General features: G+C 43.5%; 4 protein-coding genes and 1 long non-coding RNA gene across 9 annotated transcripts; 2 read left to right on the plus strand and 3 right to left on the minus strand.

Moving 5' to 3' along the window:
- Positions 1–3: 3 nt before the first annotated feature.
- Positions 4–3,432, plus strand: LOC6607305 (transcriptional adapter 2B). Of its 3 annotated transcripts, none has more exons than XM_032720431.1 (4): positions 4–213; positions 962–1,843; positions 2,358–2,437; positions 2,504–3,432. In XM_032720431.1, exons 1-4 carry the CDS (start codon positions 100–102, stop codon positions 3,099–3,101), a joined length of 1,674 nt encoding a protein of 557 aa, XP_032576322.1. In that variant the 5' UTR covers positions 4–99; the 3' UTR covers positions 3,102–3,432. The 3 variants fall into 3 exon arrangements, with proteins under 3 accessions (XP_032576322.1, XP_032576323.1, XP_002032084.1); XM_032720432.1 differs by having other exon boundaries at positions 962–1,837; positions 2,288–2,437; positions 2,504–2,714; XM_002032048.2 differs by having other exon boundaries at positions 5–213; positions 962–1,837.
- Positions 3,433–3,927: 495 nt separating this feature from the next.
- Positions 3,928–6,853, minus strand: LOC6607306 (DNA polymerase iota). 3 transcript variants are annotated; one of them, XM_032720429.1, is made up of 3 exons: positions 6,819–6,853; positions 5,310–6,281; positions 3,928–5,245 (listed from the first exon to the last, which is right to left on the minus strand). In XM_032720429.1, exons 2-3 carry the CDS (start codon positions 6,264–6,266, stop codon positions 3,995–3,997), a joined length of 2,208 nt encoding a protein of 735 aa, XP_032576320.1. In that variant the 5' UTR covers positions 6,267–6,281; positions 6,819–6,853; the 3' UTR covers positions 3,928–3,994. The 3 variants fall into 3 exon arrangements, with proteins under 3 accessions (XP_032576320.1, XP_032576319.1, XP_002032085.1); XM_032720428.1 differs by lacking the exon at positions 6,819–6,853 and adding an exon at positions 6,736–6,813; XM_002032049.2 differs by lacking the exon at positions 6,819–6,853 and adding an exon at positions 6,339–6,813.
- Positions 6,854–9,480: 2,627 nt separating this feature from the next.
- Positions 9,481–12,588, plus strand: LOC116801585. Its single transcript, XR_004362110.1, has 2 exons — positions 9,481–11,368; positions 11,519–12,588. It is a non-coding gene; the product is annotated as an uncharacterized LOC116801585 (long non-coding RNA).
- Positions 12,589–19,745: 7,157 nt separating this feature from the next.
- LOC6607307 (insulin-like growth factor-binding protein complex acid labile subunit) lies at positions 19,746–21,738 on the minus strand. The gene has a single exon (XM_002032050.2). It carries the CDS (start codon positions 21,701–21,703, stop codon positions 20,036–20,038), a length of 1,668 nt encoding a protein of 555 aa, XP_002032086.1. The 5' UTR covers positions 21,704–21,738; the 3' UTR covers positions 19,746–20,035.
- Positions 21,739–22,206: 468 nt separating this feature from the next.
- Positions 22,207–23,336, minus strand: LOC116801665. The gene is given in 3 exon segments (XM_032722581.1): positions 22,207–23,056; positions 23,058–23,180; positions 23,182–23,336. Coding segments are annotated over 3 exon segments (954 nt in total). The 5' UTR covers positions 23,247–23,336; the 3' UTR covers positions 22,207–22,290.
- Positions 23,337–23,820: the final 484 nt, after the last annotated feature.

Here is a 23,820-nt window from a genome sequence, read left to right on the forward strand (position 1 = left end):
CGAGCAATATGGCGTTGACTTCGCGTCTGGTCACATTACTGGCATAGGTTTTTTTCGCACAACTCATAATTGTCGTGAAAATCCAGGTTTTGGCCCAAAATGACCACAATCGCGGATTTATTCACAAAGTATAATTGTACAAATTGCCAGGATGATATTCAGGGCATTCGAGTGCACTGCGCGGAGTGCGAAAACTTCGATTTGTGTTTACAAGTAAGTAACTCACACATACACGCCGTCGAGTGACGCACGTATATATGTGTGCAGTAGGGTGGGTCGCTCTTTTTAAGGTTCTTGAAACTTGTACATGGATTTATAAATAATAAAAATCAGTGATTATAATATGATATAACCACTTCCTTACCAAATTCTTGAATGGTCAATCTAAAATCTGAATTCTCCTCTCGGCCTCATTCCTCAAAATTAACCTCACCCATATCTTGACAAGAAAATTATATATCCTTGTAACTTTTTGTTTATTTAAAGGAAATTTTTTATTGTTAATTTTAGTAAATAGGTAGACTATCGTAGTTAAATAAAGTAATATAAACATATGGATAACTCTATTGTTGATTTTAGAAAAATTACTTCCTTCAACATAAGGAGTGTCATTATTATTTAGTTAAATGCCATAAATTGAAAAAAGTGAAAATAAGTGTTTGAATCTTGTACTAAAATACGTTCTGTCACTACAAAAAACCAATATTAAATGTGTTTCTGTTTTAATTTCCTTATCAAATTATTTTTCGAGGAATTATTCACACCTTTTCTTCGTCAACATAATCGATCCACCCTGTTACACCAACACTCGCACAATCTAGAGATGCGTCGCAAATTTGGAACCAAAAAACTGACTCATCTAGACATACAAATACATACACACAACCGGCAATTTCACCATATTGATTAAAAAACAGCTGACTCTGTATTTATGTTGTATTATTGTTTATTTTTTGCGCAGTGTTTTGCCGCAGGTGCTGAGATCGGCGCCCATCAAAACAACCACCCCTACCAGTTCATGGACACCGGCACCTCCATATTAAGTGTATTTCGTGGAAAGGGGGCGTGGACGGCACGAGAGGAGATCCGCCTGTTGGATGCAATTGAGCAATACGGCTTCGGGAACTGGGAGGACATTAGCAAGCACATTGAGACGAAGTCAGCGGAGGATGCCAAGGAGGAGTACGTGAATAAGTTTGTAAATGGCACGATTGGAAGGGCCACTTGGACGCCGGCTCAGAGCCAGAGACCCCGCCTTATCGATCACACTGGAGACGACGACGCTGGTCCTCTGGGCACTAATGCTCTCTCTACCTTGCCTCCATTGGAAATCAACTCCGATGAGGCGATGCAGCTGGGCTACATGCCCAACAGGGACAGCTTTGAGCGGGAGTACGATCCCACGGCAGAGCAACTGATCTCCAACATCTCGTTAAGCTCCGAGGATACGGAGGTGGATGTGATGCTTAAGCTAGCCCACGTTGACATCTACACCCGCCGACTCAGAGAGCGTGCTCGCAGGAAACGAATGGTCAGGGACTATCAGTTAGTGTCAAATTTCTTCCGCAACAGAAATTACGCTCAGCAACAAGGACTCACCAAGGAGCAGCGCGAGTTTCGGGACAGATTTCGAGTCTACGCCCAGTTTTACACGTGTAACGAGTATGAGCGGCTATTGGGGTCACTGGAGCGCGAAAAGGAACTGCGCATTCGACAGTCAGAACTGTACCGATACCGGTATAATGGCCTGACCAAAATCGCGGAATGCACACACTTCGAGCAGCATGCCGCAACAGCGACGCACCGCTCTACAGGACCATATGGCCACGGCAAGACCGTAAGTGTAAGGCTCCGCAACAGGGGTGCCGAAATCGAACTAACCATTAAATATTTAATTTGGACTTGAAAAACCGATCTTTTTGGATCGCTAACACTTTTTTTAAAATTAAACTCCAAAACATATTACATTTTTCCTATCGATTGTTTCACAAAAGTTAAAAGACAGACATTTTATCACAATGAGCAGATTAACTTAAATTGAAAGAAACCAAATGATTTAAGTTTTATGTATGGATAAAAGTTTGGATAAATGGATTTGGTATACTCAATACAAAATATTAGGTGGTCAAATTGGCTAGTTTCGATTTCATTCCCCTTAAAGTAAGCTTTTTCCCACTGAGAATGCATGACGAGTTGAATATCGTGTGTTCTGCCGTGCTTTAACCGTCCTCACCTGAACTGACCAAACTCTTACAATCGCTTTTCCGTCTTGTCTCACGATATTCAGCTCCACTGCATAATAAACGCGCCAAACAACGAGCGTTCGAATGGTTCTATAAGACAATGTTTAACCACAGGACCACACGCAACCCTCCAATGGAAGTCATCGGCCGCCAAGCTCTTCCTTGCACTCCCCACAACCGAATCTCAGAAAGGTGTAAGTAGTTTGGCAAAAAGTTTCAATTACCTTAGAACTTAAATAATACGGGCTTACTTTGTTTAGCGAAATGTCAAGCGGCGCCGAGGCAAGTTCAAATTCAATCGCACCAAGAAACACGCTCCACATCGCCGACCCGACCTGCTCCGGCGCATTATTGCCCAGCAAAAACTACTTGGATAGCTGTCGGGGATCGTCGGCAGCTACGATGCTGCAGACGACGGGAATGGTAATGGGGGTAACAGTGGAATCGGGAGCGACGACGGGAGTGACTTCCACGGCTACGACGATGGCGAATCTGCCAACGAACTCTGCGAAGGGAAGCCAACAACATCTACAGCCGCTGCAGCAGCATCCTCAGCTCCTGCAAAGCGGCAACCAGCACAAAATGCAAAACGAGGCCGCCGGCGGAGGCAGTGATCAGTTGCCCAGCATGAGCCTAAAATTGCGCACCCAGCTGGAGGAACTGAAACATCTGCCCCAGCCGCCGGGCAGTGAACTGCTCAGTCACAACGAGCTGGATCTGTGCAAGAAGCATAATATTACGCCCACCACCTACCTCTCGGTTAAGACTGTCTGCTTGAGCGGAGCACCATCGTTGGGTAGTCCAATGGAGACTTCGTTGCGCAAGTTCTTTATAAAGTGCGGCTGGCTGAGCCACTGAACACCTTCCAACTTTCCGCGCCCCTTCGATTAAGAGCCACATGCATTTCCAAGGACTTCACTTTATTTTTGCAATATGTAGAATAGGTTAAAGACATTTTTATACTGTTCAACTGTCGTTGCCATTTTCATCAAGGTAAAAACTACAAAACTGAAAATCAATTTACTTGTATCAAGTCAAGCTCAATTACATTAAGTGTTGTTCCTTTTTGTGAGATGTCGGGATCCAGATATTGTGTATTAACTAAGCTTAAGTAGGTGACCCAACCAATTGAATATGTATGATATGAATTGTAAATGAAGTAATAAATGTAATAGTGAATGTACAACAAGGACGCGACTTGTTTCTCGGATCTCACAGCTGGGAGACCGCTTCGGACTGAACGGCGCTAGTATATGTAAGAAGTAAAGTATTGAGTAAGCCTCTGATAGCGATACCACCGCGTTGAGTATTTATATTTGTATATTATTTCTTATCTTAGCTAGTTTTCTAGGCAAGACGCTGAACAATGCATTTGAACGTAATAATTCATTAAAGGCCATGAGAATGATATTCAATGTACTAAGCTGAGGAATGGAAAACAATGCTGGAAAAAATATATAATAACTAATATGCTAAAACTTTTGGAATGTTTTATAAATTAGCGAAGATTAAAACATGTTAAACGAAAATGCGGGTTTCTAATGACTTTCTTCGGTATTATTAACTTAACCAATTCACTCATTCAGTTCAGAAAACCTACTAGTTATTTATCCTAGCTTATGTTCGTCCAAGGCGGCACCCTAAAGCTTGCACTCTGTAACCGTATACCTACAAAAATATATCATATATTTAAACAAATTTATTCTCTTTGCCCTTATAACTAAAACGATGTGATGCTCGGATACACTGCATCACTTATTCCGAAGAAAGTAGCGATACAAAGTGTTCTTCTGACCGCTGGCGGGTGTGGCAGTTGCTGGGGCTCCACTGGCGATCGCTGCGCTTGTAGTGGCACCGGTCCCATTCGTTTGCTCGACAGCCGCCACCAGGGAGCTGCGCCACGATGCGATCAACTCGGTTTGCAGCTCCACGGGTAGCTCTTTGAACACCTCGGCATCCACACCCGCTGGACATGCTATATTCGTTAGGGCATCACACGTGACCGTACTACTGCTGCTGGTGACCTCCGCTGTCGTGGTGGGTGAGGGAAATGACAAGGTTGTTGTGCTGGGTGCGCTCATTGCCATGGAGTCGTCCATGGGAGAAGGAAGCGGCGAGGAGGCCGTAGAACTAGCATTTGAGCTCAAGCGACTGGCAGTGCGCGTCGTAACAAAGCGTAGACTTCCGTCGATCCGTTGCAGCAACGTGTTTGGTGGCTGGACGGTGCGGAAGCGAGGCGCAGGCGCGGACGTAGACGGCGTGGTGCTCATGGGAAAGTCTTTCTCGCTATCCCGCGAGTTGAGACGCAGATCACAGACGCGCAGTTTGCTGGGCGAAGCTATTTCGGCGGCGGAATCTCCCACATCCGCCGCCAAGCGGCTGCGCTTAGAAACTAGTAATCGGCCAATGCGACTCTTTTTTGGCGAGGGTTCCACCTCAGTCTCAGAGAAGTCGCTGAAATCCGAATTGGTTGCCGCTGATTCGGAACCATTATCAAGTAGCATGGGCACAGGTGATGCAGTAGTGGCTCTTCTCCTATAGAACTGATCACTGGGTTTAAATGTTGTTGGTGAGGAGCGGAAGGCGCATTCGTCTGATGTCGGACTCTCCGCTGTGGGACTTGTGAGACTCGTATTTGTCAGTGAGGTGATAGACTGCACCTCCAGATCCGCCTTTTTGATCAGGAAATTAGCAATTGATGAGGAGCCAACCTTGCGCTCCTGGAACTTGGAGAATGCGAGGCCCAGTAGAGTGATGTTGAAGGGCTTGCTCATATCAACAATTCGCTCAAAAAGTCGCATCACAATCTTAAGGAGTTTATCCTGGGCGCCATCTGCCAGTTGTACCTTGCTCACTCCAGTTTCTCCTGGACACATGGAGGTCTTAAAAAGGGAGGGTAGAATGTTAGCCTGTTTGGTTTCACGATGGCTGCTCTTCTTTTGCGAGTCGAACTTGCGGAGCACGACCTTGATGGCGATGGGAACGCGACCATCCTCTGCAACCTGGAATATCAAAATGTGTTCGTAAGTTGGCTGTTACCGAACTTATAGATGACTGTCAACTTACTTGCTCCACCAGCCGCTTGAGCAGCATGCGAAACCTTTCCTCCACATCGGTACGCACCGATATTGGCTTACAGGCATCTTCCATTCCAATGGTCTTTGGTTTTCCGCTGGGACGGACTGAGCTCGTGTCACGGCCAAAGGCCAAATCTCGCAGTCGGGTGGCAGTTTCAAATCCAAATTTCTTCCGCATTACGTCCATGTCGCACTGCTGCAGCTGCTCGACGGATGACATACCCGCCTCCAGGAGAAGGCACTGCGTCTTCTGCCCAATCCCAGTGATTCGTTTTAGGTCGCCCAGTTCCCGCATAAACTGCTCTGCATAGGTGGAAACAAGAACGGTCTGCTGATTAGGCTTATGACTACTGCCGACCAGCTTGGCCAGCAGCTTGTTATAGGCGATTCCAGCGCAGCAGGTAATTCCCAGCCGGAGCTTGAGTTCCTCCCTGATTTCCTGGGCGATCCGAGTGCCGATGGCCAGCCGCTGGGCACAGCCACAATCGCAAGTTGACAAGGGAGTACCATCCGCCGGATACGTATGACCCACCGGTGGTCTCAACAGGGCCTCAGCTACATGAGCCTGTCGCAGTTCTACCAGAGCAGTCACATCCATAAAGTTCTCATCGAAGCCAAGCTTCTCCACTAGGGGAGTGTAGTTAAGCAGGAGGTCAAAGATCCTTTGCGACATCTGCCGATAAGGGGCGAGGTCTTCTCCATTGACAAGCACCAAATCGGGACAGATGCGCTGTGCCTCTGCAATCAGCATCAATTTCGTCACTCCTTTGGCCCGCGCCACATAGTTGCAGGTGACCACGATGTTCTTCTGCTGAATGCCTAGGGCCTTCGACCGCAGCGTTGGATCCCGAATCTCCTCCACCTGAGCGTAGAAGTAGTCCATGTCCAGGTGGATAATGGTGCGCTGATGCGCCTCGCTTTTACCGAGTACGCTAGCGAAGTCCATGACGGTTCTGATCGCCTGAAAATGCGAAAGTCCATGAAATAGGAATGTAAGGGTTAAATAGAAGACAAATACTAGGATAAGTCCAGCAAACCCTCATTTACAGGGTATTCTGATGCAAGTTGGATGGCTGGCGGCGAAACAAAAGAGAGAGAGAGAGGGAGAGAGAGCATCTGGATGTGAAATCTGTTACTTTGCTGCTGCCACTGTTGCTCGTCGTTTCTTCTTCTTCCACTGGCGCCGCCGACTTTCTAATCAAACATTGCGAAAAACATTCGAGCTAAACGCCAACGCGCACACACACAACCCAGGAATGAGTGCCGGCTAAACAATTACAACGAACCACAACAAAATATTGCACATAGTTGTCTGTTTGGCGATGACGCATTAGTTTGTGGTCAAAAAATAAAACGAATTTCGTACGCCACGGTGAGCTTAACCCTTTTCTGGTTTATCGCTCCCCTTAACTTACCGGTGTATTTTAATAAGACGATTTAAGGATCAAGTGCACGGGACTGTAGTAAAATATTACTTTTAATTTGGGTTTATATTTACCTTGAAATATAGAGATGGGAATACAGCGATGGCAAGGTTGGAATCGATAAGCAATTGGCTGAAATCAAGATGGCAACTCTCAAGATGTTAAAGAATATGGCAGCCCTGGACTTGTATAAAAATTAGAATGGCAACTCCCAAGCTGTGCAGAAATCTGGAAAGCAACTTAACAACAGACATTTCCACGAAAGTACGTTATTTTCAAATCACGATCTAGGAAATAAATAGATTTAGACAATATGTTTGAAAAACGTTTATTTTCTTGTAATATTCTTTTAATGGAATGAAAACATTTATGAATATAGATTATTGCATTGAAATATAGAGCACACATTTCACGTATTGCTCAGATTTGTGGGACCATATGGGAGCATATATCTGGAATATCTTAATGAATGCTAAGTGTGCTAATCAAAATACATATAAGTTGCACTTATAGTACTACTACTGTTTACTGGTTTGATCATTAACATTGCTAAACATGCGCAATCTTCGAACGAAAGATCAAATAAAATCGCCTGAGCTACTAATTGGTATTTGAATAAATACCAGATATGTATGAGTTTAGAAAACCAGTTGGCAAGCCAATTTCTCGCGGAGCCATCGCGAGTACTAAAGGAAAATAAAAAACATTCACTGGATGTAAGTTACCACGCCCTTTCAAAAGAAGTTTAATTTTTTGGACAATGCTTCCTCATAATAAAAATACAGTTATAATGAAAGGAACTATGTTCTTCTGAAATAAATTTAATTGGAATAAAAAAATTAGCACATGCATACAAAAATGTTTTTTTTTCTGACTTGTATGTTTTAAAGAAAACTCAACTTTTATAATTTATATTTATTTTTGAGATGCAGTAAATACTTTTAGATTAATGTCTTTTAAAACCCAGTTCTCGTAGAGTATGTGGGAATGCCATATTTAATAAAAAGTCAAAGATCGAAGGAAGCGTTTCCGTGTATTTATTCTCCCAGTCGAGATCTAGGGAAATATAAAGATTTAAGTTCAAGATTAAGTCGTAGATCTGACGCCAACGCTGTGGAAACTTATTGCCACGCCCATTCTAGCGCCCACAAGACAGAACTTTCAAAACTTTCACGTCCGCACGTTTAAAAATTATTCAGTTTTGGTTTGACTTTAATATTTTGCCGTCAATCAATATACCCTAAATATCCTAGCTGAGTTACGGATATGTGATAGTCTTTTATTTTAATTTATTTTTTAATATTGTTTTGATAAAAATGCGACATTTATCAATGTTAATATCGAGAGCCAAAACAAGATAAGATGATCTTAAGAAGTTCATCAAATGTTTATTCTAACACAATTTATTTGGAAATAAAGATCTATAGACGTTATGAGAAAAACGTGTCAACCAGCATTTTTGATTATTCAAAATTAAAGTGTGTAAAAACTTTGATAATTAAGGTAAAATTGCGCGCCAGAAATTTTTTAAATTTATTTTGAAAGTTATGTATAAAAAGTGTTCATGGTAGAACACTCGACGAAAATCATCTTTAAACCGCAACAAAACTGAAGCAGTTTTTAGTAAACAAACAACATTTGTGTATCTACGAAAATATATCTAAAATATCTGGTTTATTGGATAATTAGATTTTAATTTAATCACAAACTAACCAAATTTGAAGTACTCGTACTGTATAGTGGTTCTTCGAATGATAACAACCAGTTGGTTTGTGGGGTATATAAAGGCGGATCATATCCCAGAGTGCACCACAAGCTACTACGATGAAGATCTTTGCTATCTGCGCTTTTTTGATCCTCGCCCTAGCATCCGTCCAGGGTGATCCCAAGCCACTTTCTCCCGGTGGCCTCAAGGCTGCTAAAGGAAAATAGAAGTATAATTATTGGGACAATGCTCTACAGAATATAAATACAGTTAAAATGGACTTCGCTCTTCTGAACATAAAAACAATATAAATAAAATAATAAGATGATGCATTTAAAATTGTGTTTTTTGATTGAAAACCCGAACGTTTCAGATATATATATGACAAGAAGTATATTGTAAAAAAGGGCGGTATGTCACAGGTCCAAGGATTTGTTTCCGACCATATAAAGTATATAAAGTGTGGATCAGAATCGGGAACTATAATTATTAAATATTATATTTTTACACTTTTGATTTCATAAAAGAAATCAGTTCTAAAAAAACGGGAAAAAAACGCAAACTAACATTTTTAAGTCTAAAATTCTATGTCACAATAATTTGGAAGAATTCGCAACAAATTCGACCATGAGAAATTCTTCAAATTACATCACTTTAAACATTTCAAGAGTATTGTTTTAAAATAAGGTACACATGTTGAAAAAATTACTTATTTACGTTTCGAAAGATCAGATTTATGCGACACAAACAAGTTATTTTTAAACAATGAACAATTTTGCGTCTGCGCAAATATATCTGGAATATCTTGTTTATTAGATAAGTGTGCTAATTAAAACACAAATTAAGCAAATTTGGAGCACGAGTACAGTGCTGGTTTGATTATTAACATTCTAAAGCATTCGTAATCATCGCTCGATGGCACCAAAAAAAATCATGACAGCTTAAAATTGATTTGAATATGAAACAGGAATGTACATAGTACATGCTTCGGAACCAGTCGGTTTCTATTTTAGGGGTATAAAAAGGTGGATCCCATAGCAGAGTGCAATACAATCTACTACGATGAAGTTCTTCGCTATCTGCGCTCTTTTGATCCTCGCCTTGGCATCCGTCCAGGGTGAGCCCAAGCCAATTTCACCCAGAGTAATCAAAAGTGCCCAAGGAAAATAATAAACCTTCACTGGAGACACAAGCGACTAGAGATTTTTCGATCAATGTCTTTTTATACAATGAAAATAAAATAATCAGCACAGGCATATTAAAAAAGTGTTTATATCTAATTACCAGGTGAATTTCTATTTTTATTGAGCTAAATGCTGGGCAAGATTCGAAGCTAAAATTTTAATTACTACCTGCCGGTCAACTTGTATTAATCGAGAACGTAAAAAGTCATCTATTATACATATTTAAAACAGTCCGGTTTACCAAGTGCGTTTTTGGTATAAAAGGCAGTGCATTATTCACATTCAGTAAAAAAACAGTCGAAATGAGGTTCTTTGCGGTCTGCTCCTTCTTACTCCTGGCAGTGGTCGCCGTAATGGCGAATCCCAAGCCTTTAACCCCGAAGACGATAAAAGTTGTCCAGTGAACTGGCTGTTTAAACTATAACTTGTTTTTAATGAAATAATAAGTGTAGTCTTAGAAGACAAGTTGAATTTACTAAATGCCAATTAGCACCGACAACAACGTTTGTTAACCTGTTTTGATTAATATGCATTGTCTTAAACATTCTGCCTAATAAAATGATTAAACCAGTTGTGACGAAATAATTTCGAAATGGGAAACAGAAATTGCGAATATTGGCCTTAGAGTGAAGTTTAAGTCTTAAGAATAAAGTTGGAGTTTAGACAATCTGAAAAGATTGTTAAAAGTGTATCAAAGAATAAGGATTCCCTTTTAATTTCGGGTTCAACATGTGAAAGTTTTAATCATTTAATGGTGGCATAATAAGAGCAATTAGCAACTTTGAAATCTCAACATCGCATGTCAGCGCAGTTGTGGTCATTACGATAATTTAACGAGTGCCCAGCCGTGATTTTTAATGATATTCATGAGTTTTATATTGGCGTAGTCTTCAGCAAGATAAAGGCGCGTAACAAAAAAAAAAAAAAAGGGAAAATAATATAATAAAATAAAAGCACCACCCCAGGTGGGTGGGTCTCCAGCTGGAGAAGGGGGACTTGGGGCGTGGACTTGGCGTTGTGGTCACGCGCTTTCATGCCCGCCAAGAATGTGGGCCAGCTCGGCTTTATGGTACGAGTATTGCCTGTGGTGTCGTATGAAATGCGCTCGGAATTCGCCAGCAGCAGAAGTGAACAAAAAATAAGGAAAATATATACGTATGTATATCGGACAGAGCTTGTTGTCCACTCCTCCTAACTCCTTCCATCTCCTGCCTCCTGGCAGATCCCTGCCTCGTCCTGCGCCTGTGATAATCGCCCCGCTGGCTGCCTGACAGGCAAACAATGCTGTGAATTTGATTAAAATCAGCCAGCGTGTGCGTCTCCACTTGGCCGCTCCTCGAGCTCCTCCAGTTGCTTCGTCCGCCTCGGACTTGTGTCGTTATTGGAGCACTCCCAGCCACATGTAGCAGTACTAAGACCGACTCATGACCATCTCTTTTGTTGCCCCACCTGGCTGCAGGCGGTGCTGCGGTGGTTCCACTAATTGCGAATCGCCAAATTTGGCCTGGGAAAGTCGCCAGTCACCCTGGATATATGGACGCTTTAAAATAGCTCATGCTGAATTTGGCTTCCAATGCATAACCATCATTAGTGGGCTGGGAAGATGGGGCATTCTGGGGGCAGGAAAATGCATTTCTTTATGCGCTGCTGTGGCTGCTAATGAGCTGCAGATGCCTGGGCGACAATTGGGCCGCTTTTCCTGCACATTCTCATTGAGAAAAACAGCAGGCTAGAAGTAAGTTCAATATTTAACATTAATTTTAAAAATCATTAAAATTGTAAATGAAGTGCATGGAGTCCAAAACGAGCGAAGAAAAGTTGTACTTCTTTTTGTTATAAAGTAGTTTAATAGTATAATTTTATATTCTTTTTTGTCTTTGTGCAGTGCCAGTTTTTTTCACTGGCAATCTTGTGCATTTCAAATGAGGCTAACAGCTAATTAGATGCCAGGAGTCGTGCCCGCTCGCCGCAGAGAAATCCATCGTCCTTTTCCTGCAGTTTCGTTGGAGCGCTGAATTTTTCCCCTGGACTGCACACAGGAGGCTCTTCAGATGAATGGTCGCGTGGTGGGGTTTCCTTCTGGAAAGAGCCAAGAGTCTTCCCCAGGATCATCCACACGGCGAAGCGAAACGGATGTTCTCGTGCAGCGTTGGCTCCGGTCCTGATTTCCCACCCACCCAGTTCATCCGCTTTCCCACACCCACCCAGCCAGGTCATTGTGAATCTCGCTTTTTCCTGCCAGGATGGGTGTGTGTATGTATGTGTGTGTGTGTGTGTGTGTGAGCGAGAAGGCGAGGGGGCAGCAAAATGTTAATAAATCTTATTTTTATCATTTGGCTATAAATACTGAATTTTTAGCTCCGGCCATGCTCAATTTATGGCCATTATTTATGTCGAAAAAGCGAAAACCTCAAACATGTTGCCACACTTTTTGCCCCCTGCCTCCACCGCCGCTTCAGGATCCTTTTTGGCCTGCATTGTGCATCCATTTTATTTGCCGTTTCGGCCAAGAGAAAGAAAGATACACAAGCCATATTATTGCAATTTTCCAGTTGTTCCGCCCACGCCGCAGTTTCAAGGAAAGGCAAGAAACCAAACCAAACCGAATGAAATATGAAAAATTGCATTACACCTTAATAAACACCTCACCTGGCGAGCAACTCGGCAGAGTGGGAGTGGGCTTGGAGCTGCTCGAGCTGCATCCGACGGCTCGGTATGGGGGCTATATACATATCTCCCCAATCGCGAGCGGAGCACCAGCTTTTGCAGCTGTGTGCGCCCCAAAGTTTGGCCATAATGAAGATTGTCTCCGGCTTAAGTGGACGCACGTTGCTCAGCCGCTGGATAGCTGGGCACTACACAGATGGATGGCAAGACAGGCACAGTTGATGGACACTAAGAAAAATTGCCGATTCGTGATTTAAAAAGAAATAAAAATATAAAAATATAAAATAATGCAATTTATGGAAATATTTCATGAAGTTAAAGCTTAGTATTCTAGTAGAAAAACCACTTAAAAGTTAGGTTTTATACATTTTTCCAAGTGTATTGAATCTGTACTGCGATGGCCATGGGAAGCAGGTCCTTTCCCCAATCGACGAAGGGGGCCCCGTGGGGCAAGTCTGCGATCGCGATCACTTAGGCGCTCATCTGGCATAAAATTGTTAGAAACGCCCCGTGTGTGTGCGCCCCTGGGTAAATTGCCTCCTTCTCCATGATCCTCCTCGATTTCTGGCCATAACGTTTTTGCCATTAAATTAATAAATTAATGCGATCGTGCAACAGTCGATCATGTGGCCAGTTGCCAGTTCACATTTCCCCCGCCGCCTGCCTGTCCATTCTTCGATCTCCACTTGGCTTGTCAGAATTTCCAAAATCTCAATACAACAGCTCATTCGTCGGTAATCACAAATTTTTGAGCTCTTTTCTTAAGCCAACAGTGTTTCAAAAAGCCTTAAAATATATAGAAATTTAATAGACTAATAATGTAATCATTTTGAACAAAATGTGAAAATATTAAATGTTTTAATAGAGCTCCAAAAAACATACAACCCGGACATATTTTAAGCGTATATAGTTTAGTGATATCATTTTCTGATTTCTTATTCTTAGAGTTTAAAAAGTGTTTTTCAGAAATAGCATACCACTGTGCTGGCAAATGTTCCTGTGCCTTGAGTTTGATGCTCCAAACTGGCGTTGCACACTGCACCCTCGGATTCTGTGGTCGTGATCCAAAAAGTGGGTGTTGCTAAGTGTTTTTTGGGGGCCTGAATGTTGGATGCTGGATACTGGATGCTGGATGGTGGATGCAGCAGACGCAATGGCTGGAGAACCAGTCTGCCATTTTACAGCGCGGCATCATTAACAACTGCAACTGCAACGGGGCGGGGCGTGGTGGGGAAATAATTGCATGGACGGAACTCGAGGCCGTTCCCTGGTTGCAAGTTGCAAGTTGCTGGATGCAAGTTGCTGGTTGCCAGTTGCTGTTTGCCAGTTGCTCCATGGCGGATCGCTGTGTTGCTCTGTTAATTTTACAGCCATGTCTGATATTGCTAAATGGCTGTGAGTGGATTCGTTTAAGCACCAATTTTATTACCAACAAGCATCACGTTGCATCTCTCTCTTCGCTTTTGGCGGAGTTTCGGCCCAATGGGGCATGCCACGCGGTTGGGGCTCCTTCGCTGGCTTAAACCGACTCCTTCCGTGGCCGCTGCAAGTGAAGAGATCCAATCAGGTTGCGCCTTTTTGCTTCAGTTGCTGGAGAGCAAAAACCGAAGGCAACAAAAATAAGTAAGAAACAACCTCCACTTGTGGCCACTATGAGCTGCCAGTTGTTATTGCAGTTGTTATGGTTTTGGTTCGCTGTTTTTTTCCCCTGCATATTTTGCATTTGGTTGGAGACTGGGCGAAAAAAAAACAAAAAAAAAATAAGCTCCAACCAGAGAGGAAGAAACAAATACGCCCCTGCAGCTGCCATTAATCGTTAATCACTATAGCATTGCACTCAAATTATATATTTATTATAAGCGAAACAAATTTCTCATTTTCAAAGCTACTTAAGGGACTTTAGGGATTGCACGCGATAAGAAACAACTAAATTTTTCAACCCATAACCTATTAGAAAGTTTAAGCACTAATAGTATTCGATTAAAATATCATTAAGAATTAAATATGAACAATGTGTTTTTAACACATTGTTTGATATATTCGAATGAACAACTAGCTCCTTTAATTTATTCAGAATTAGTATGACACCTGATAAGCTTTACTTACAATCTTAATGGGTCAAGTGTTGTGTAAACTATTGCTGATGCTACAACTGAGATATGTCAGCAGCTGGACTTAATATTGTAGATGGATCTTGAGTGTTAGTTCAGCAGGTATTTATCGCGTCTTGTCAATCGTCGGCTCACATTACACTTGATTGCTGATTGGCTTTCGTTTGCGGGATCAGCTGAATTCCCCGTTTGATCCCCTTTATGGGCTAACTAACTTACTCATTGGAGAAACAAATTACGGCTCATTGTGCGCCAGGGATCAGAGATCAGGTTACGTTGGGAAACGGGGATTCCTTCGGCCAGGACAATGGACCACCCGGCAGTGCTTTGTTTCTGCTGCCTGGGCTTTGGATATTTTTTTAAAGCCAGTCACGTGCCATCGACGACGACACTTTTGACATATCCGGCGGACCACACGCGCCGTTGCCAACCCTGTACCATATATACTCTGGCTAAGTGGAGACCCCATCCTCTCCAGATCCTGCGGGCAAGTATCAGGCTAAAAATTAGCGCATCACGTGCGTCTTCGGGGCCGCAAATGTCCTCCGAGCTGCCAGCGTTATCCTTATCGGCAGCGCTATCGATTTCGTTTAATATGTTAATCTGTGCCAAGGCGAGTGGTGGTGTCCCCACCCCATGTCCTAACCTTGGATCTCCTGCTCCTGGATCGCAAGCCACTGCATTGTTATCTGCTAGCCTGTTCATTAGCAGAGGGTATCATTAAAAAATTGAGAGGAAAATCTCAGCATTTTCGGAGTATTTTTCCAACGCAGCTATCGGAGGCTTCTTTGCGTTTTTATTGAGCAGACATAAAAATTATTTGTCCTGATCCGATTGGAGTCGGAGTCCACTTAATGGCCAACGAAACGAGCAGCCGGAGAGCATCGAATAAAAATCAACGGGAAAGGCTTTAAACGGCCATAAGAACTGCGTCCACTTATCGCTGGACGAGATGGAGACGGTTTATCTGTGGAGCAGGAGCTAATTACTCCCCTGGATTGGCCTTTCTCCGCCACATTTCTCCGCATCTCTATCGGTTTTATGCCCGCGTTAATTACCTGCCGCGGAGATTTCTCACTGCTTACACTTTATTTTTATGGCATTTCCCGGTAAAAGCCGCGTGAAAAGTTCTCCGCACTCGATCGAAATGACTGTGTAACCTTTGACCTTTTTTTTAATGATCTCCATTCTCACAGTAGGTGATTCACGGTGCCCATGTCCTTGCCAAAGGCTTGGGAATACATCCAAGGATTAGGGGTGGAAATCATGAAAGTTTATCCGGCGAGGAGGGGGAATTATGATGCCAGTTGAAATCTGATAGAGATTTATGATCTTTTAATGCTTGCGGTGAGTACATAGTTGTTGCACAAATCCCTAAGGTTCAATAAGGTCTACTGTTTTTTTTTCTAAAAAGAAACAAATAGAAATACTAATAGTTAATTGAATACGATAGATTCAAATTTCTTATTAAAAACCTATAATATTTGGCATCTTTTCCAAGCCTCGTTTTTCTGCCCTGATTTTTTACACTGTCCCATCCATCCATCTATGAATTGATTGCTCATTTATAAGGCGTCTCCCCTTCCAGCGATGGGCTGTCAAGGGAAATGCAGGAAAACTGCTCGGATGGGCATATTGTGGCAGTCAGTTAGGCAATTTCCCATACGCACACGCCCGTCACAACGGCCACACCCACCACCACCACCCAGTGGTGTCCTTCGGGCTGCAGTTGCCACCACCCAAATCCAGTTACAATTGCAGCATCCAAGGAGCTGCGGCCGAGGCTAACTGAGGGCTAAGCGGATATTCATTACACGAACCGCACGCCGGCACGCGTTACCGCTTTGGACGCTTTAGCACCCTCTTGTCCTTGCCGCCAGTCCTTGCTCCCAGGTCCTTGGACGAGCTTACACTTTACATATGTCACGGATATCCCCGTGGGAGGGTTTTGCGCCGTTTGACTTCTGAGCGGAGTCAGGCCGCTGATCCTGTTTGCTGTAAATAATGCGATTAACGGCATCACGCAGCCAGCTCTTGATCCTGATTTCGTTGTTTTTGGCGCCGGGGGTGGGTTGGGCCAGCTCCTTGTTAATGAGCCACCGAAGGAACTGCGCTCCAGCGACAGTTTCCCGGATTAGTGCTACAAATTCGCGCCTAAGCATGGTGTGAAATATGAAAACGTACACTGCGAGAAACGATATGACTGTTAAGTGTCTAAGTTGTTCTTGATAATTAGTCAAACAAGAAGCATCGTATTCATATCTTAGCAAAAAAACCACATAATCAAATTTCGAGTTAATGAGTTTGTCTTTATTCACTTGTTTCGAAAGAAATATCCCTGAAATTTTCTAATTTATGAGTGTTTTTTTTTGAGTGCAGCATTCCACTAATGTTGGCTGGAAAATGAAAAATTATTGCTTTGGTTTCATTTTCGACTGAATTCGGGGTATGGGTTCGTCATTGTCTATCGCCATTAAAGTGTCTTTAGTGCTCCACGACGTATGCCATTCACTGGCTTGGAAGTAATTTTTATTAACTCTGCCAAAAGTGCACAAAATAATCGCATTAACGCCGATCCAGCCCCACACCCCCTAGTTAGCCACGTGTGAGCTGGCTAACCGGCTGAATGACTAACTGAGTGACTGACTGGATGACTGGATGACTGAATGGCCGGATGACTGGTGGACTGGCTGACTGGTTGGCTGGATGACAGACTGACTGCCAGGTCGTAGTGTCATTGTCGTGCTGTGGCTCAAAAGGTTGGGAAACGCCGGCGGGTGGCATCTGGAGATTTTCCTTGCACTTTTGTCTTTGGACGTGTCGCCGCCAAAAGGCGTTTTGCCATTTTTGGAAAATCTCATTTTCCAGCCAGGCGCAGTCGGGTCGAGAGCCAAGTGTGCGAAAATTTGATAAACGCCGACCCCCAAAAGGCGCATGATTTATGGATCGGCATCGGCATCGGTGTGGAGGAAGAACCAGCCCGAATCCGACCCAATCCAATCCAATCCAATTCACAGACCACAGCCCGTAACCCATAACCTGGCTCTAAGCCGAAATCAGAACGGGGCGGACGAGGGTGGGGGTGTGGCCGCGGTTTGGCAGCATAAAGTGCTAAAAAACGCTCAATAAAACCACACATAAAAATTGACTAAATACAAAACATGACAGACGGCGTGCGAGTATTAATAATAATGCGTTCGGCCGACGGCCCAGTCCGCTTTTGGCCTTCTCTTTTTATTTTTTTATATCCTTTAGTTGCTGCTGCTGCCTCCGTTGTTTATAAAGTGCAAAAAACGTTGTACTCTTTTTCACATTCACATTCGATAAAAATCGCATGATCATAAATTTACACTTTGCACAGCCTCCGCGGCAACGCCCACCCCGAAAAAAAAGGGGGAGAATTCCGAATGCACATTGATAGGGGGTGGCGGGGTGGTGCATGCTCGTCGAGGGGGCGGTGGCGTGCAGAGAGGAGGGGGAGGGTCGGAGATATACACGCAATGGCAGGGAGAATCTGGCGGCCCATGGGACGCATGAACGATTGGTAAATTGTTGTGGTCAGGATTGGCCTGGCTCGATTCGGAATCGGGAATCGGTTCGCATTGCCTTCTCAGGGGTCCTCCACGTTATGGTTTGTGGCAATTGCAATCAGTAGGTTCCTAGGCTCGGGAAGGTATCGAATAGTTGCTACCGTAGGGGGTAGCAAAGCAAGGCAGTTTACAAAAATATCCAATTTTAGACCATTAAAATGAAATTGACACATGTTTTTTAATAAAAGTCAACTGACTTATAGCTATTAGCAGCTATGTCCATTGTAATTCGTAACAATATAAATAATTTTACACATCTGCGAGTATTTGTTGATTGTATTCGGTTGACTCCAGCATACCCTGGCTCACACCCTTTCGAAAACGAGAGAATTGAGGGATAAAAATGCATTTATTGCCTTTCGATTTTTTACAAATCGTTGAAATATTTTTCACAGAAAAGCCGCGTGCGCTTTACATTTCAAATGCGAAATTTTTGGGCGTGTGTGGGCGTTTGCTGCCACGCCCACTTAGCGCGCGGTGTGAAGTTATTTAATTGCCAAACGATTTGCGCGCGTTTTGCGGGCGATTTGTGACGCGTTTTCGCTCGCATTCATCGATGATGCTCTGTCGCCCCCTCTCTTTCTTGCCCCATCTCGCTGTCTCTCTCGCGCAGCATCTGCCTGTCTCTCTCCGCCTCTTTGCCTGCCTTATCGCCTTGACCAAATCTTCTGCTGGCGCATAATTAATGAGCTGCACATAATTTGCATATTTCTAATTTAATCAAACTGATTTGATTCGCATGCCCAGTAATAACAAGAACAACAATAACAAATACCCAAAATGCAACAATAACAGCGGGAACAACAACAAGAGCAACAACAACGTGGTGCCATTGTGTGATGCATGTGCATGTCGCTGCAACATTATAAATAAATCAAAATACAATTTCTCAGAAATTGCGATGCCCTATCAAAAGCCAGCGCGGAGAGGACCCCCAAACATAAACACGGGCAAAATTTCCACCCGAAACATGTTGATACGTACATATGTATGTAGATAGCACCGATCCTTCTGGTGGGGGGCGGGGCAAGTCGGGGCTATAGTGCCTGCATATAATCAAAGTAAGTATGTAGGCTTGTGGCAAGGTCTACGCAAATGCAAACGCCACAAATCCAAGGCCTCGAAGCAAACATGCAAGAAGTGCCAGCAAAGGAAGGCGGAAAATTCGATGTTCAACCAGGTCTAGCCACTCTCTACTCCCTCCTACCATCCCCCTTCCCCTTCCGCGCTACCTTCTTGGCCAACTTCCAGGCGGAGTACTAACTAGTCTTGGGCCAACAGCAGCCCCACAGCCAGAGAGCACTCCACATGTCCTCCTGTGCATGCCGTGCAATTATTTTGAATTAAATTCGTATTTTGTCCGAATCTTGTAAGTGCATCTTGTTCGCTTTGTCCGGTGAGCTCTACTCTGCACTGAGAGAAATACTTACTTAAATAATACGAGCACGCTCCCAGTTTGCGATTTGTGTGTCCCACTATTTTTAAAGCAATGTCAATTTTTTCTTTGAGTGCATTACTTCGCATCTCTACCTTTTCGGAGCTCTGGTCTGTAAATTGTTGCTATCCTTTCGCTGCTAAAAAGTCAAATGCAAAATATATAGCACATTTATAAATGATACGACAATGACCATACCCTTGAATATAGTGAAAAATACAGTATTTTAATCAGCGCTGGGGAAAGAGAGTATATGTAAACTAAATCATATACGTAAATATAATTAGTGATTAGCCTTTTTCGATCAAGTAGGTGTAGAAACCAAAAGCGCGATTTATTGATTTACATTTTAATATATTGCTATCACTTTTTTTGTATTCGCGAATTATATCTAAGTTCGGCACGCACCCATCAAGTGATAAGTACAGGGTAGCAGATGATAGCTGCAAACAAGTGGGTAAGCAACAGCAAAGACTAGCGCTAAATTGACATCAAATTGGCGCTTATTTGGCTTACGGAACAGCTTGGCTGCATCGCACGTCTATTCACTGGAGCTTTGCTGTTTTGAAAAACGGAGTAAGCCAAAGTGTCGACCAGGCTCATACTTCGAAGTCCTGCTCGTCGAGGCGACGACCACTGTGCCTGGACGTTGAAGTGTTTTGCCCAAGGGTACGAGATCTCCTCCAATGGCGAAACCTTCGCAGACAGCCCTCTTCCTCAAGGATGTGGTAGAGATTCATCAGCAGAATAAGCATCACCACCAGGAGCGTAACAAATGCAAGGATATCTCTTAGAGTCCAGTAGGGGTGTATGCCAGTCACTCCCAGCGGGTCCAGCTTTTGAGCCTCCGCTTGGTCTTCATTCGGTGGCCAGTCAATATCCACTCGGCTACTCTTGTTCAGGACACGGTTTTGGGGCCTCTCCTGCAGATGAACTCCTCGATCGGTGAAGTAGAGAAACATCTTGCGGTATAAGCCGGGTGACCAGGGGTTGTCATGAAGCCCCAGCTCTGAGAGATCTTGGTGCTCTTCATGGAGCTTCTGGTAGTTAATGGTATTCAGGCGGTTGCCCTCCACGTACAGGCTCTTCAGAACCGGCAGACCTCTCAGTATCGCGACATCGAGGGTTAGCATCAGATTGTGGGACAAATCCAAATAGCTGAGACGCGATGAGAGGATTGGCGACTCCGGAGGCAAGTGAACCAACCGATTGTTGGCCAAATTCAGGTACTTCAAACTGGGCAAAAGCAAGAGCTCCTGGGAGCCGGAAGCATCCAATCCGCTTCCATGCTGTGGCAATGCTTCGATCATGTTTTTGGACAGATCCAGCCTTTGCAGATTCCACATTCCCCTGAGAAAGGCGGCCGTATCATTTCCATTTAGCAAATTACCATGCAAATCCATCTCAATCACAGCGCTCTTGTTTCCCACATGCAGATGATTCAGCTCATTGTTCCCCGCCTGCAGCTTGATAAAGCCTCCGTTGATGACTAAACTGCTAAGACTACTCCCCTCCAGAACTAAATTCTCCACATTGGGAATGTCTAGCGTCATCACCTCCAATTCAGCAGCATGTCCCAAATCGAGCAGCCGAAGATTGGGTAAAGAGCCTAGTACATCTGGCATCAAAGTTCTCAATGGGTTGCCGTTGAGTAAAAGGGTTTGTAGCTTCTTATTTTTAGCAAAGATGTCTTGTGGCAAAGTTGTCAACTCATTCCTGCTCAAGTCCAGATGGACTAGCTCCACGAGAGGATCAAGTGTGCTAGCCAGGATTTCAGCTATCGCATTCCCTTCCAGACCCAGTAATCTCAGTCTGGATAAGCCCTGGAATGCGGCTACGTGCACCGTGTGGATGAAGTTCTGACTTAGCTGCAGGATCTCCAAACGAGGCACTGCGTTGAAGATCTGATCCCGGAGGACGCCAAGACTCGTGCCCTGCATCTGCAGCGAGGTGAGATTTTCCACTGGCCTCAGACTCTCCTTGCTAATGTGGTATGTGGCACAGTTGCGGATGACCAAGGTGCGGAGACCGGGCGTAAGTTGCAGAACCAGCCATGTGATCGATTGCCGGCTGCAGTTCGTCAAGTGCAATTCCCGGAGCTCAAGAGCCGGAGTCGCGGAGTATGCCACCGGCCGATCACTTAAGCTGCAGAAGGAATCCGGGCAACTGGCACTGAGATTCAAGCGTCCGGTGGCATCGTACACGGCAAGTGCATCGCTCACCGTTAAGCCGCAAGTACCGAGCAAAATATATATATACAAATGCATTTTATTCCGTAACACTTTGCTCGCGCTTTGTTCGACTGCAAATAATGCACTGCACCCCGATCGAAGCAGCAACAGCATCATGTTCTTATCATCTGGATTTGTGGACCAGCGGTTGGAGCTTTGCTCACTGCTGATAATGGGCAATTTAAATACCCATGGGAGCTTTGCTTTACAAAGTAAAGCTCTCGCCCCGTTCGGCTAGTTTATAAGGCAATTCAGAATCACCATTCTGTCATATTTCGACCTACGTTTACAAACCATTGGGAAAAGTTTGTGTTGAAAATGTCTGTAGCCCTGGAGAATAAAATGTAAAACCGACTTGCGCAACTATATACTTACGGATACTCAAATGAAATCATATCTTCAACGGTACACTTAATATTTAAATTTGTTGTATTTCAATTATTCGTTATAACTGATATCGCCCACCCACCGTTAGTAGTAGTAGCTTTATATCATTCAGCTTGTAGGAACATCCAAATGAGGAGCGGGTTATTTAAATGCGCATTGTAGTAAAAATCCCAGAGATTCATTATTATTATTTGAGGAACAGTTTTCATATATACATGTTAAGTACAATTACTATATTACAGCATAATTACATCATCAGAATAGTTTGAAGGCATATTAATTACGGCAGGTTCCGATGATGATTGCGTAAACTGGTTTCTTCCTCTCAAACGAATGAGTTGCACGATTAGAAAAGAGTTGAGGAACAAGGAAACAATCAGGGAAACTAGCATCAGTACATGCCAAACGTTCCATTTTCGATAAGTGTCGTTGCTTAAAGGATTAACTTTGGTATCTATGTCGATTTCTTGGTTTGTGTCGGATCTTATACTAATAGGAAAATCTCTGGCATCTGGTATACAAGGCATACAAGTTGGACTCGCGTTGTTGGAGTGCGTTTTCTCTAAGACGTTTACTCCAATTTTATTGAAGAACTTTGTAATATTTTTATAGCCCTCAGGCTTGAATTTGTTATCGTATAGAGCAACCTCTTTCAGACTTGGATGAGGTTTCCAGGTTGTGAATTGAAAATAATTAATATAATTTCCCTCCAGGTGCAAATTTTCAAGATTGAAAGCTTCGTTAATGCCGATCCTTGGGGGAGCATATATTCTATTCTACGAAGCGTCCAAATGAGTAAGCCTTTCCCATGGAATTGGCGAATCGAACGGCAGGCGATTTCCCGATAGGTTCATATGCATAAGATTGGGGAGTATAAAGAGCTCGCTCGTATTGTCGCTTCCGGCGGCTGCGTACTTCCCTATGAGATTCTTGGATAGATCCAGTCGTTGCAGTCGCCACATGCCCATTAGAAGTTTGGGAATATCAGTTGCGGTCAGTAAATTGATTCAGGTCGTTCATGGTGAAGTCCGGACTGTTGCAGTTCTCCAGCTCCAGGGTGCGCAGATTGGGCATAAGTTGGAGTACCTTCTTTGCGCAGGAGTCCATATGGAACTCGGTTAGTTTGTTCCTCCAAGTTTGGAAAAAGAAAAGCGGACACACTTGCAAGCAGGGCGATGATTATTAGGTACATAACTGCTTTTCATAACAGCTACAACTACTATCACTTTTGAAAACTAGCCGCGTTTACAATCTGTTGATATATAAGTTGTACCTGTTCTTGCTAGAGATGAAACAAGTCAGCTGTTCGCCACGCCACATGTATTCATATCGATTACGCAGAAGACGCATTAGAATAGCGAAGAGATAGATTATCGATTGATCGCCGGGCTGTTGAATTTGAAATTAGATTAGACTTTTTAGACTTCTAATAATTGTCCCTTAAAGTTTATTATTTAAGGGACAATTATTTGATGAAAATATGGAGCCTCAATGTCTACAGTATTATCTTTCAATAGCCAGTGAATACGCCAAATGCCAGGAACATCTTTGCTTATCGGGGACAACCGTCCAAAATGTTCCCCATAAAAAGAAGTTTTCGCTTGGCAAATAAGAGACAGCCAGGCGGGGAGGTGGTAGATCCTTTAATTCCCTGCATAATTCCAAGTCAGACAAGCGCTAAAAACATTTCATTATAACGCTACACAATCGGAATATTTAATGATTTAATCGGCCAAGCGAATCGGGGACAACACCTAAGGAAAGGA

The sequence above is a fragment of the Drosophila sechellia genome, chromosome 3R (assembly GCF_004382195.2).
Source record: "Drosophila sechellia strain sech25 chromosome 3R, ASM438219v1, whole genome shotgun sequence".
NCBI lineage: Eukaryota > Metazoa > Arthropoda > Insecta > Diptera > Drosophilidae > Drosophila > Drosophila sechellia.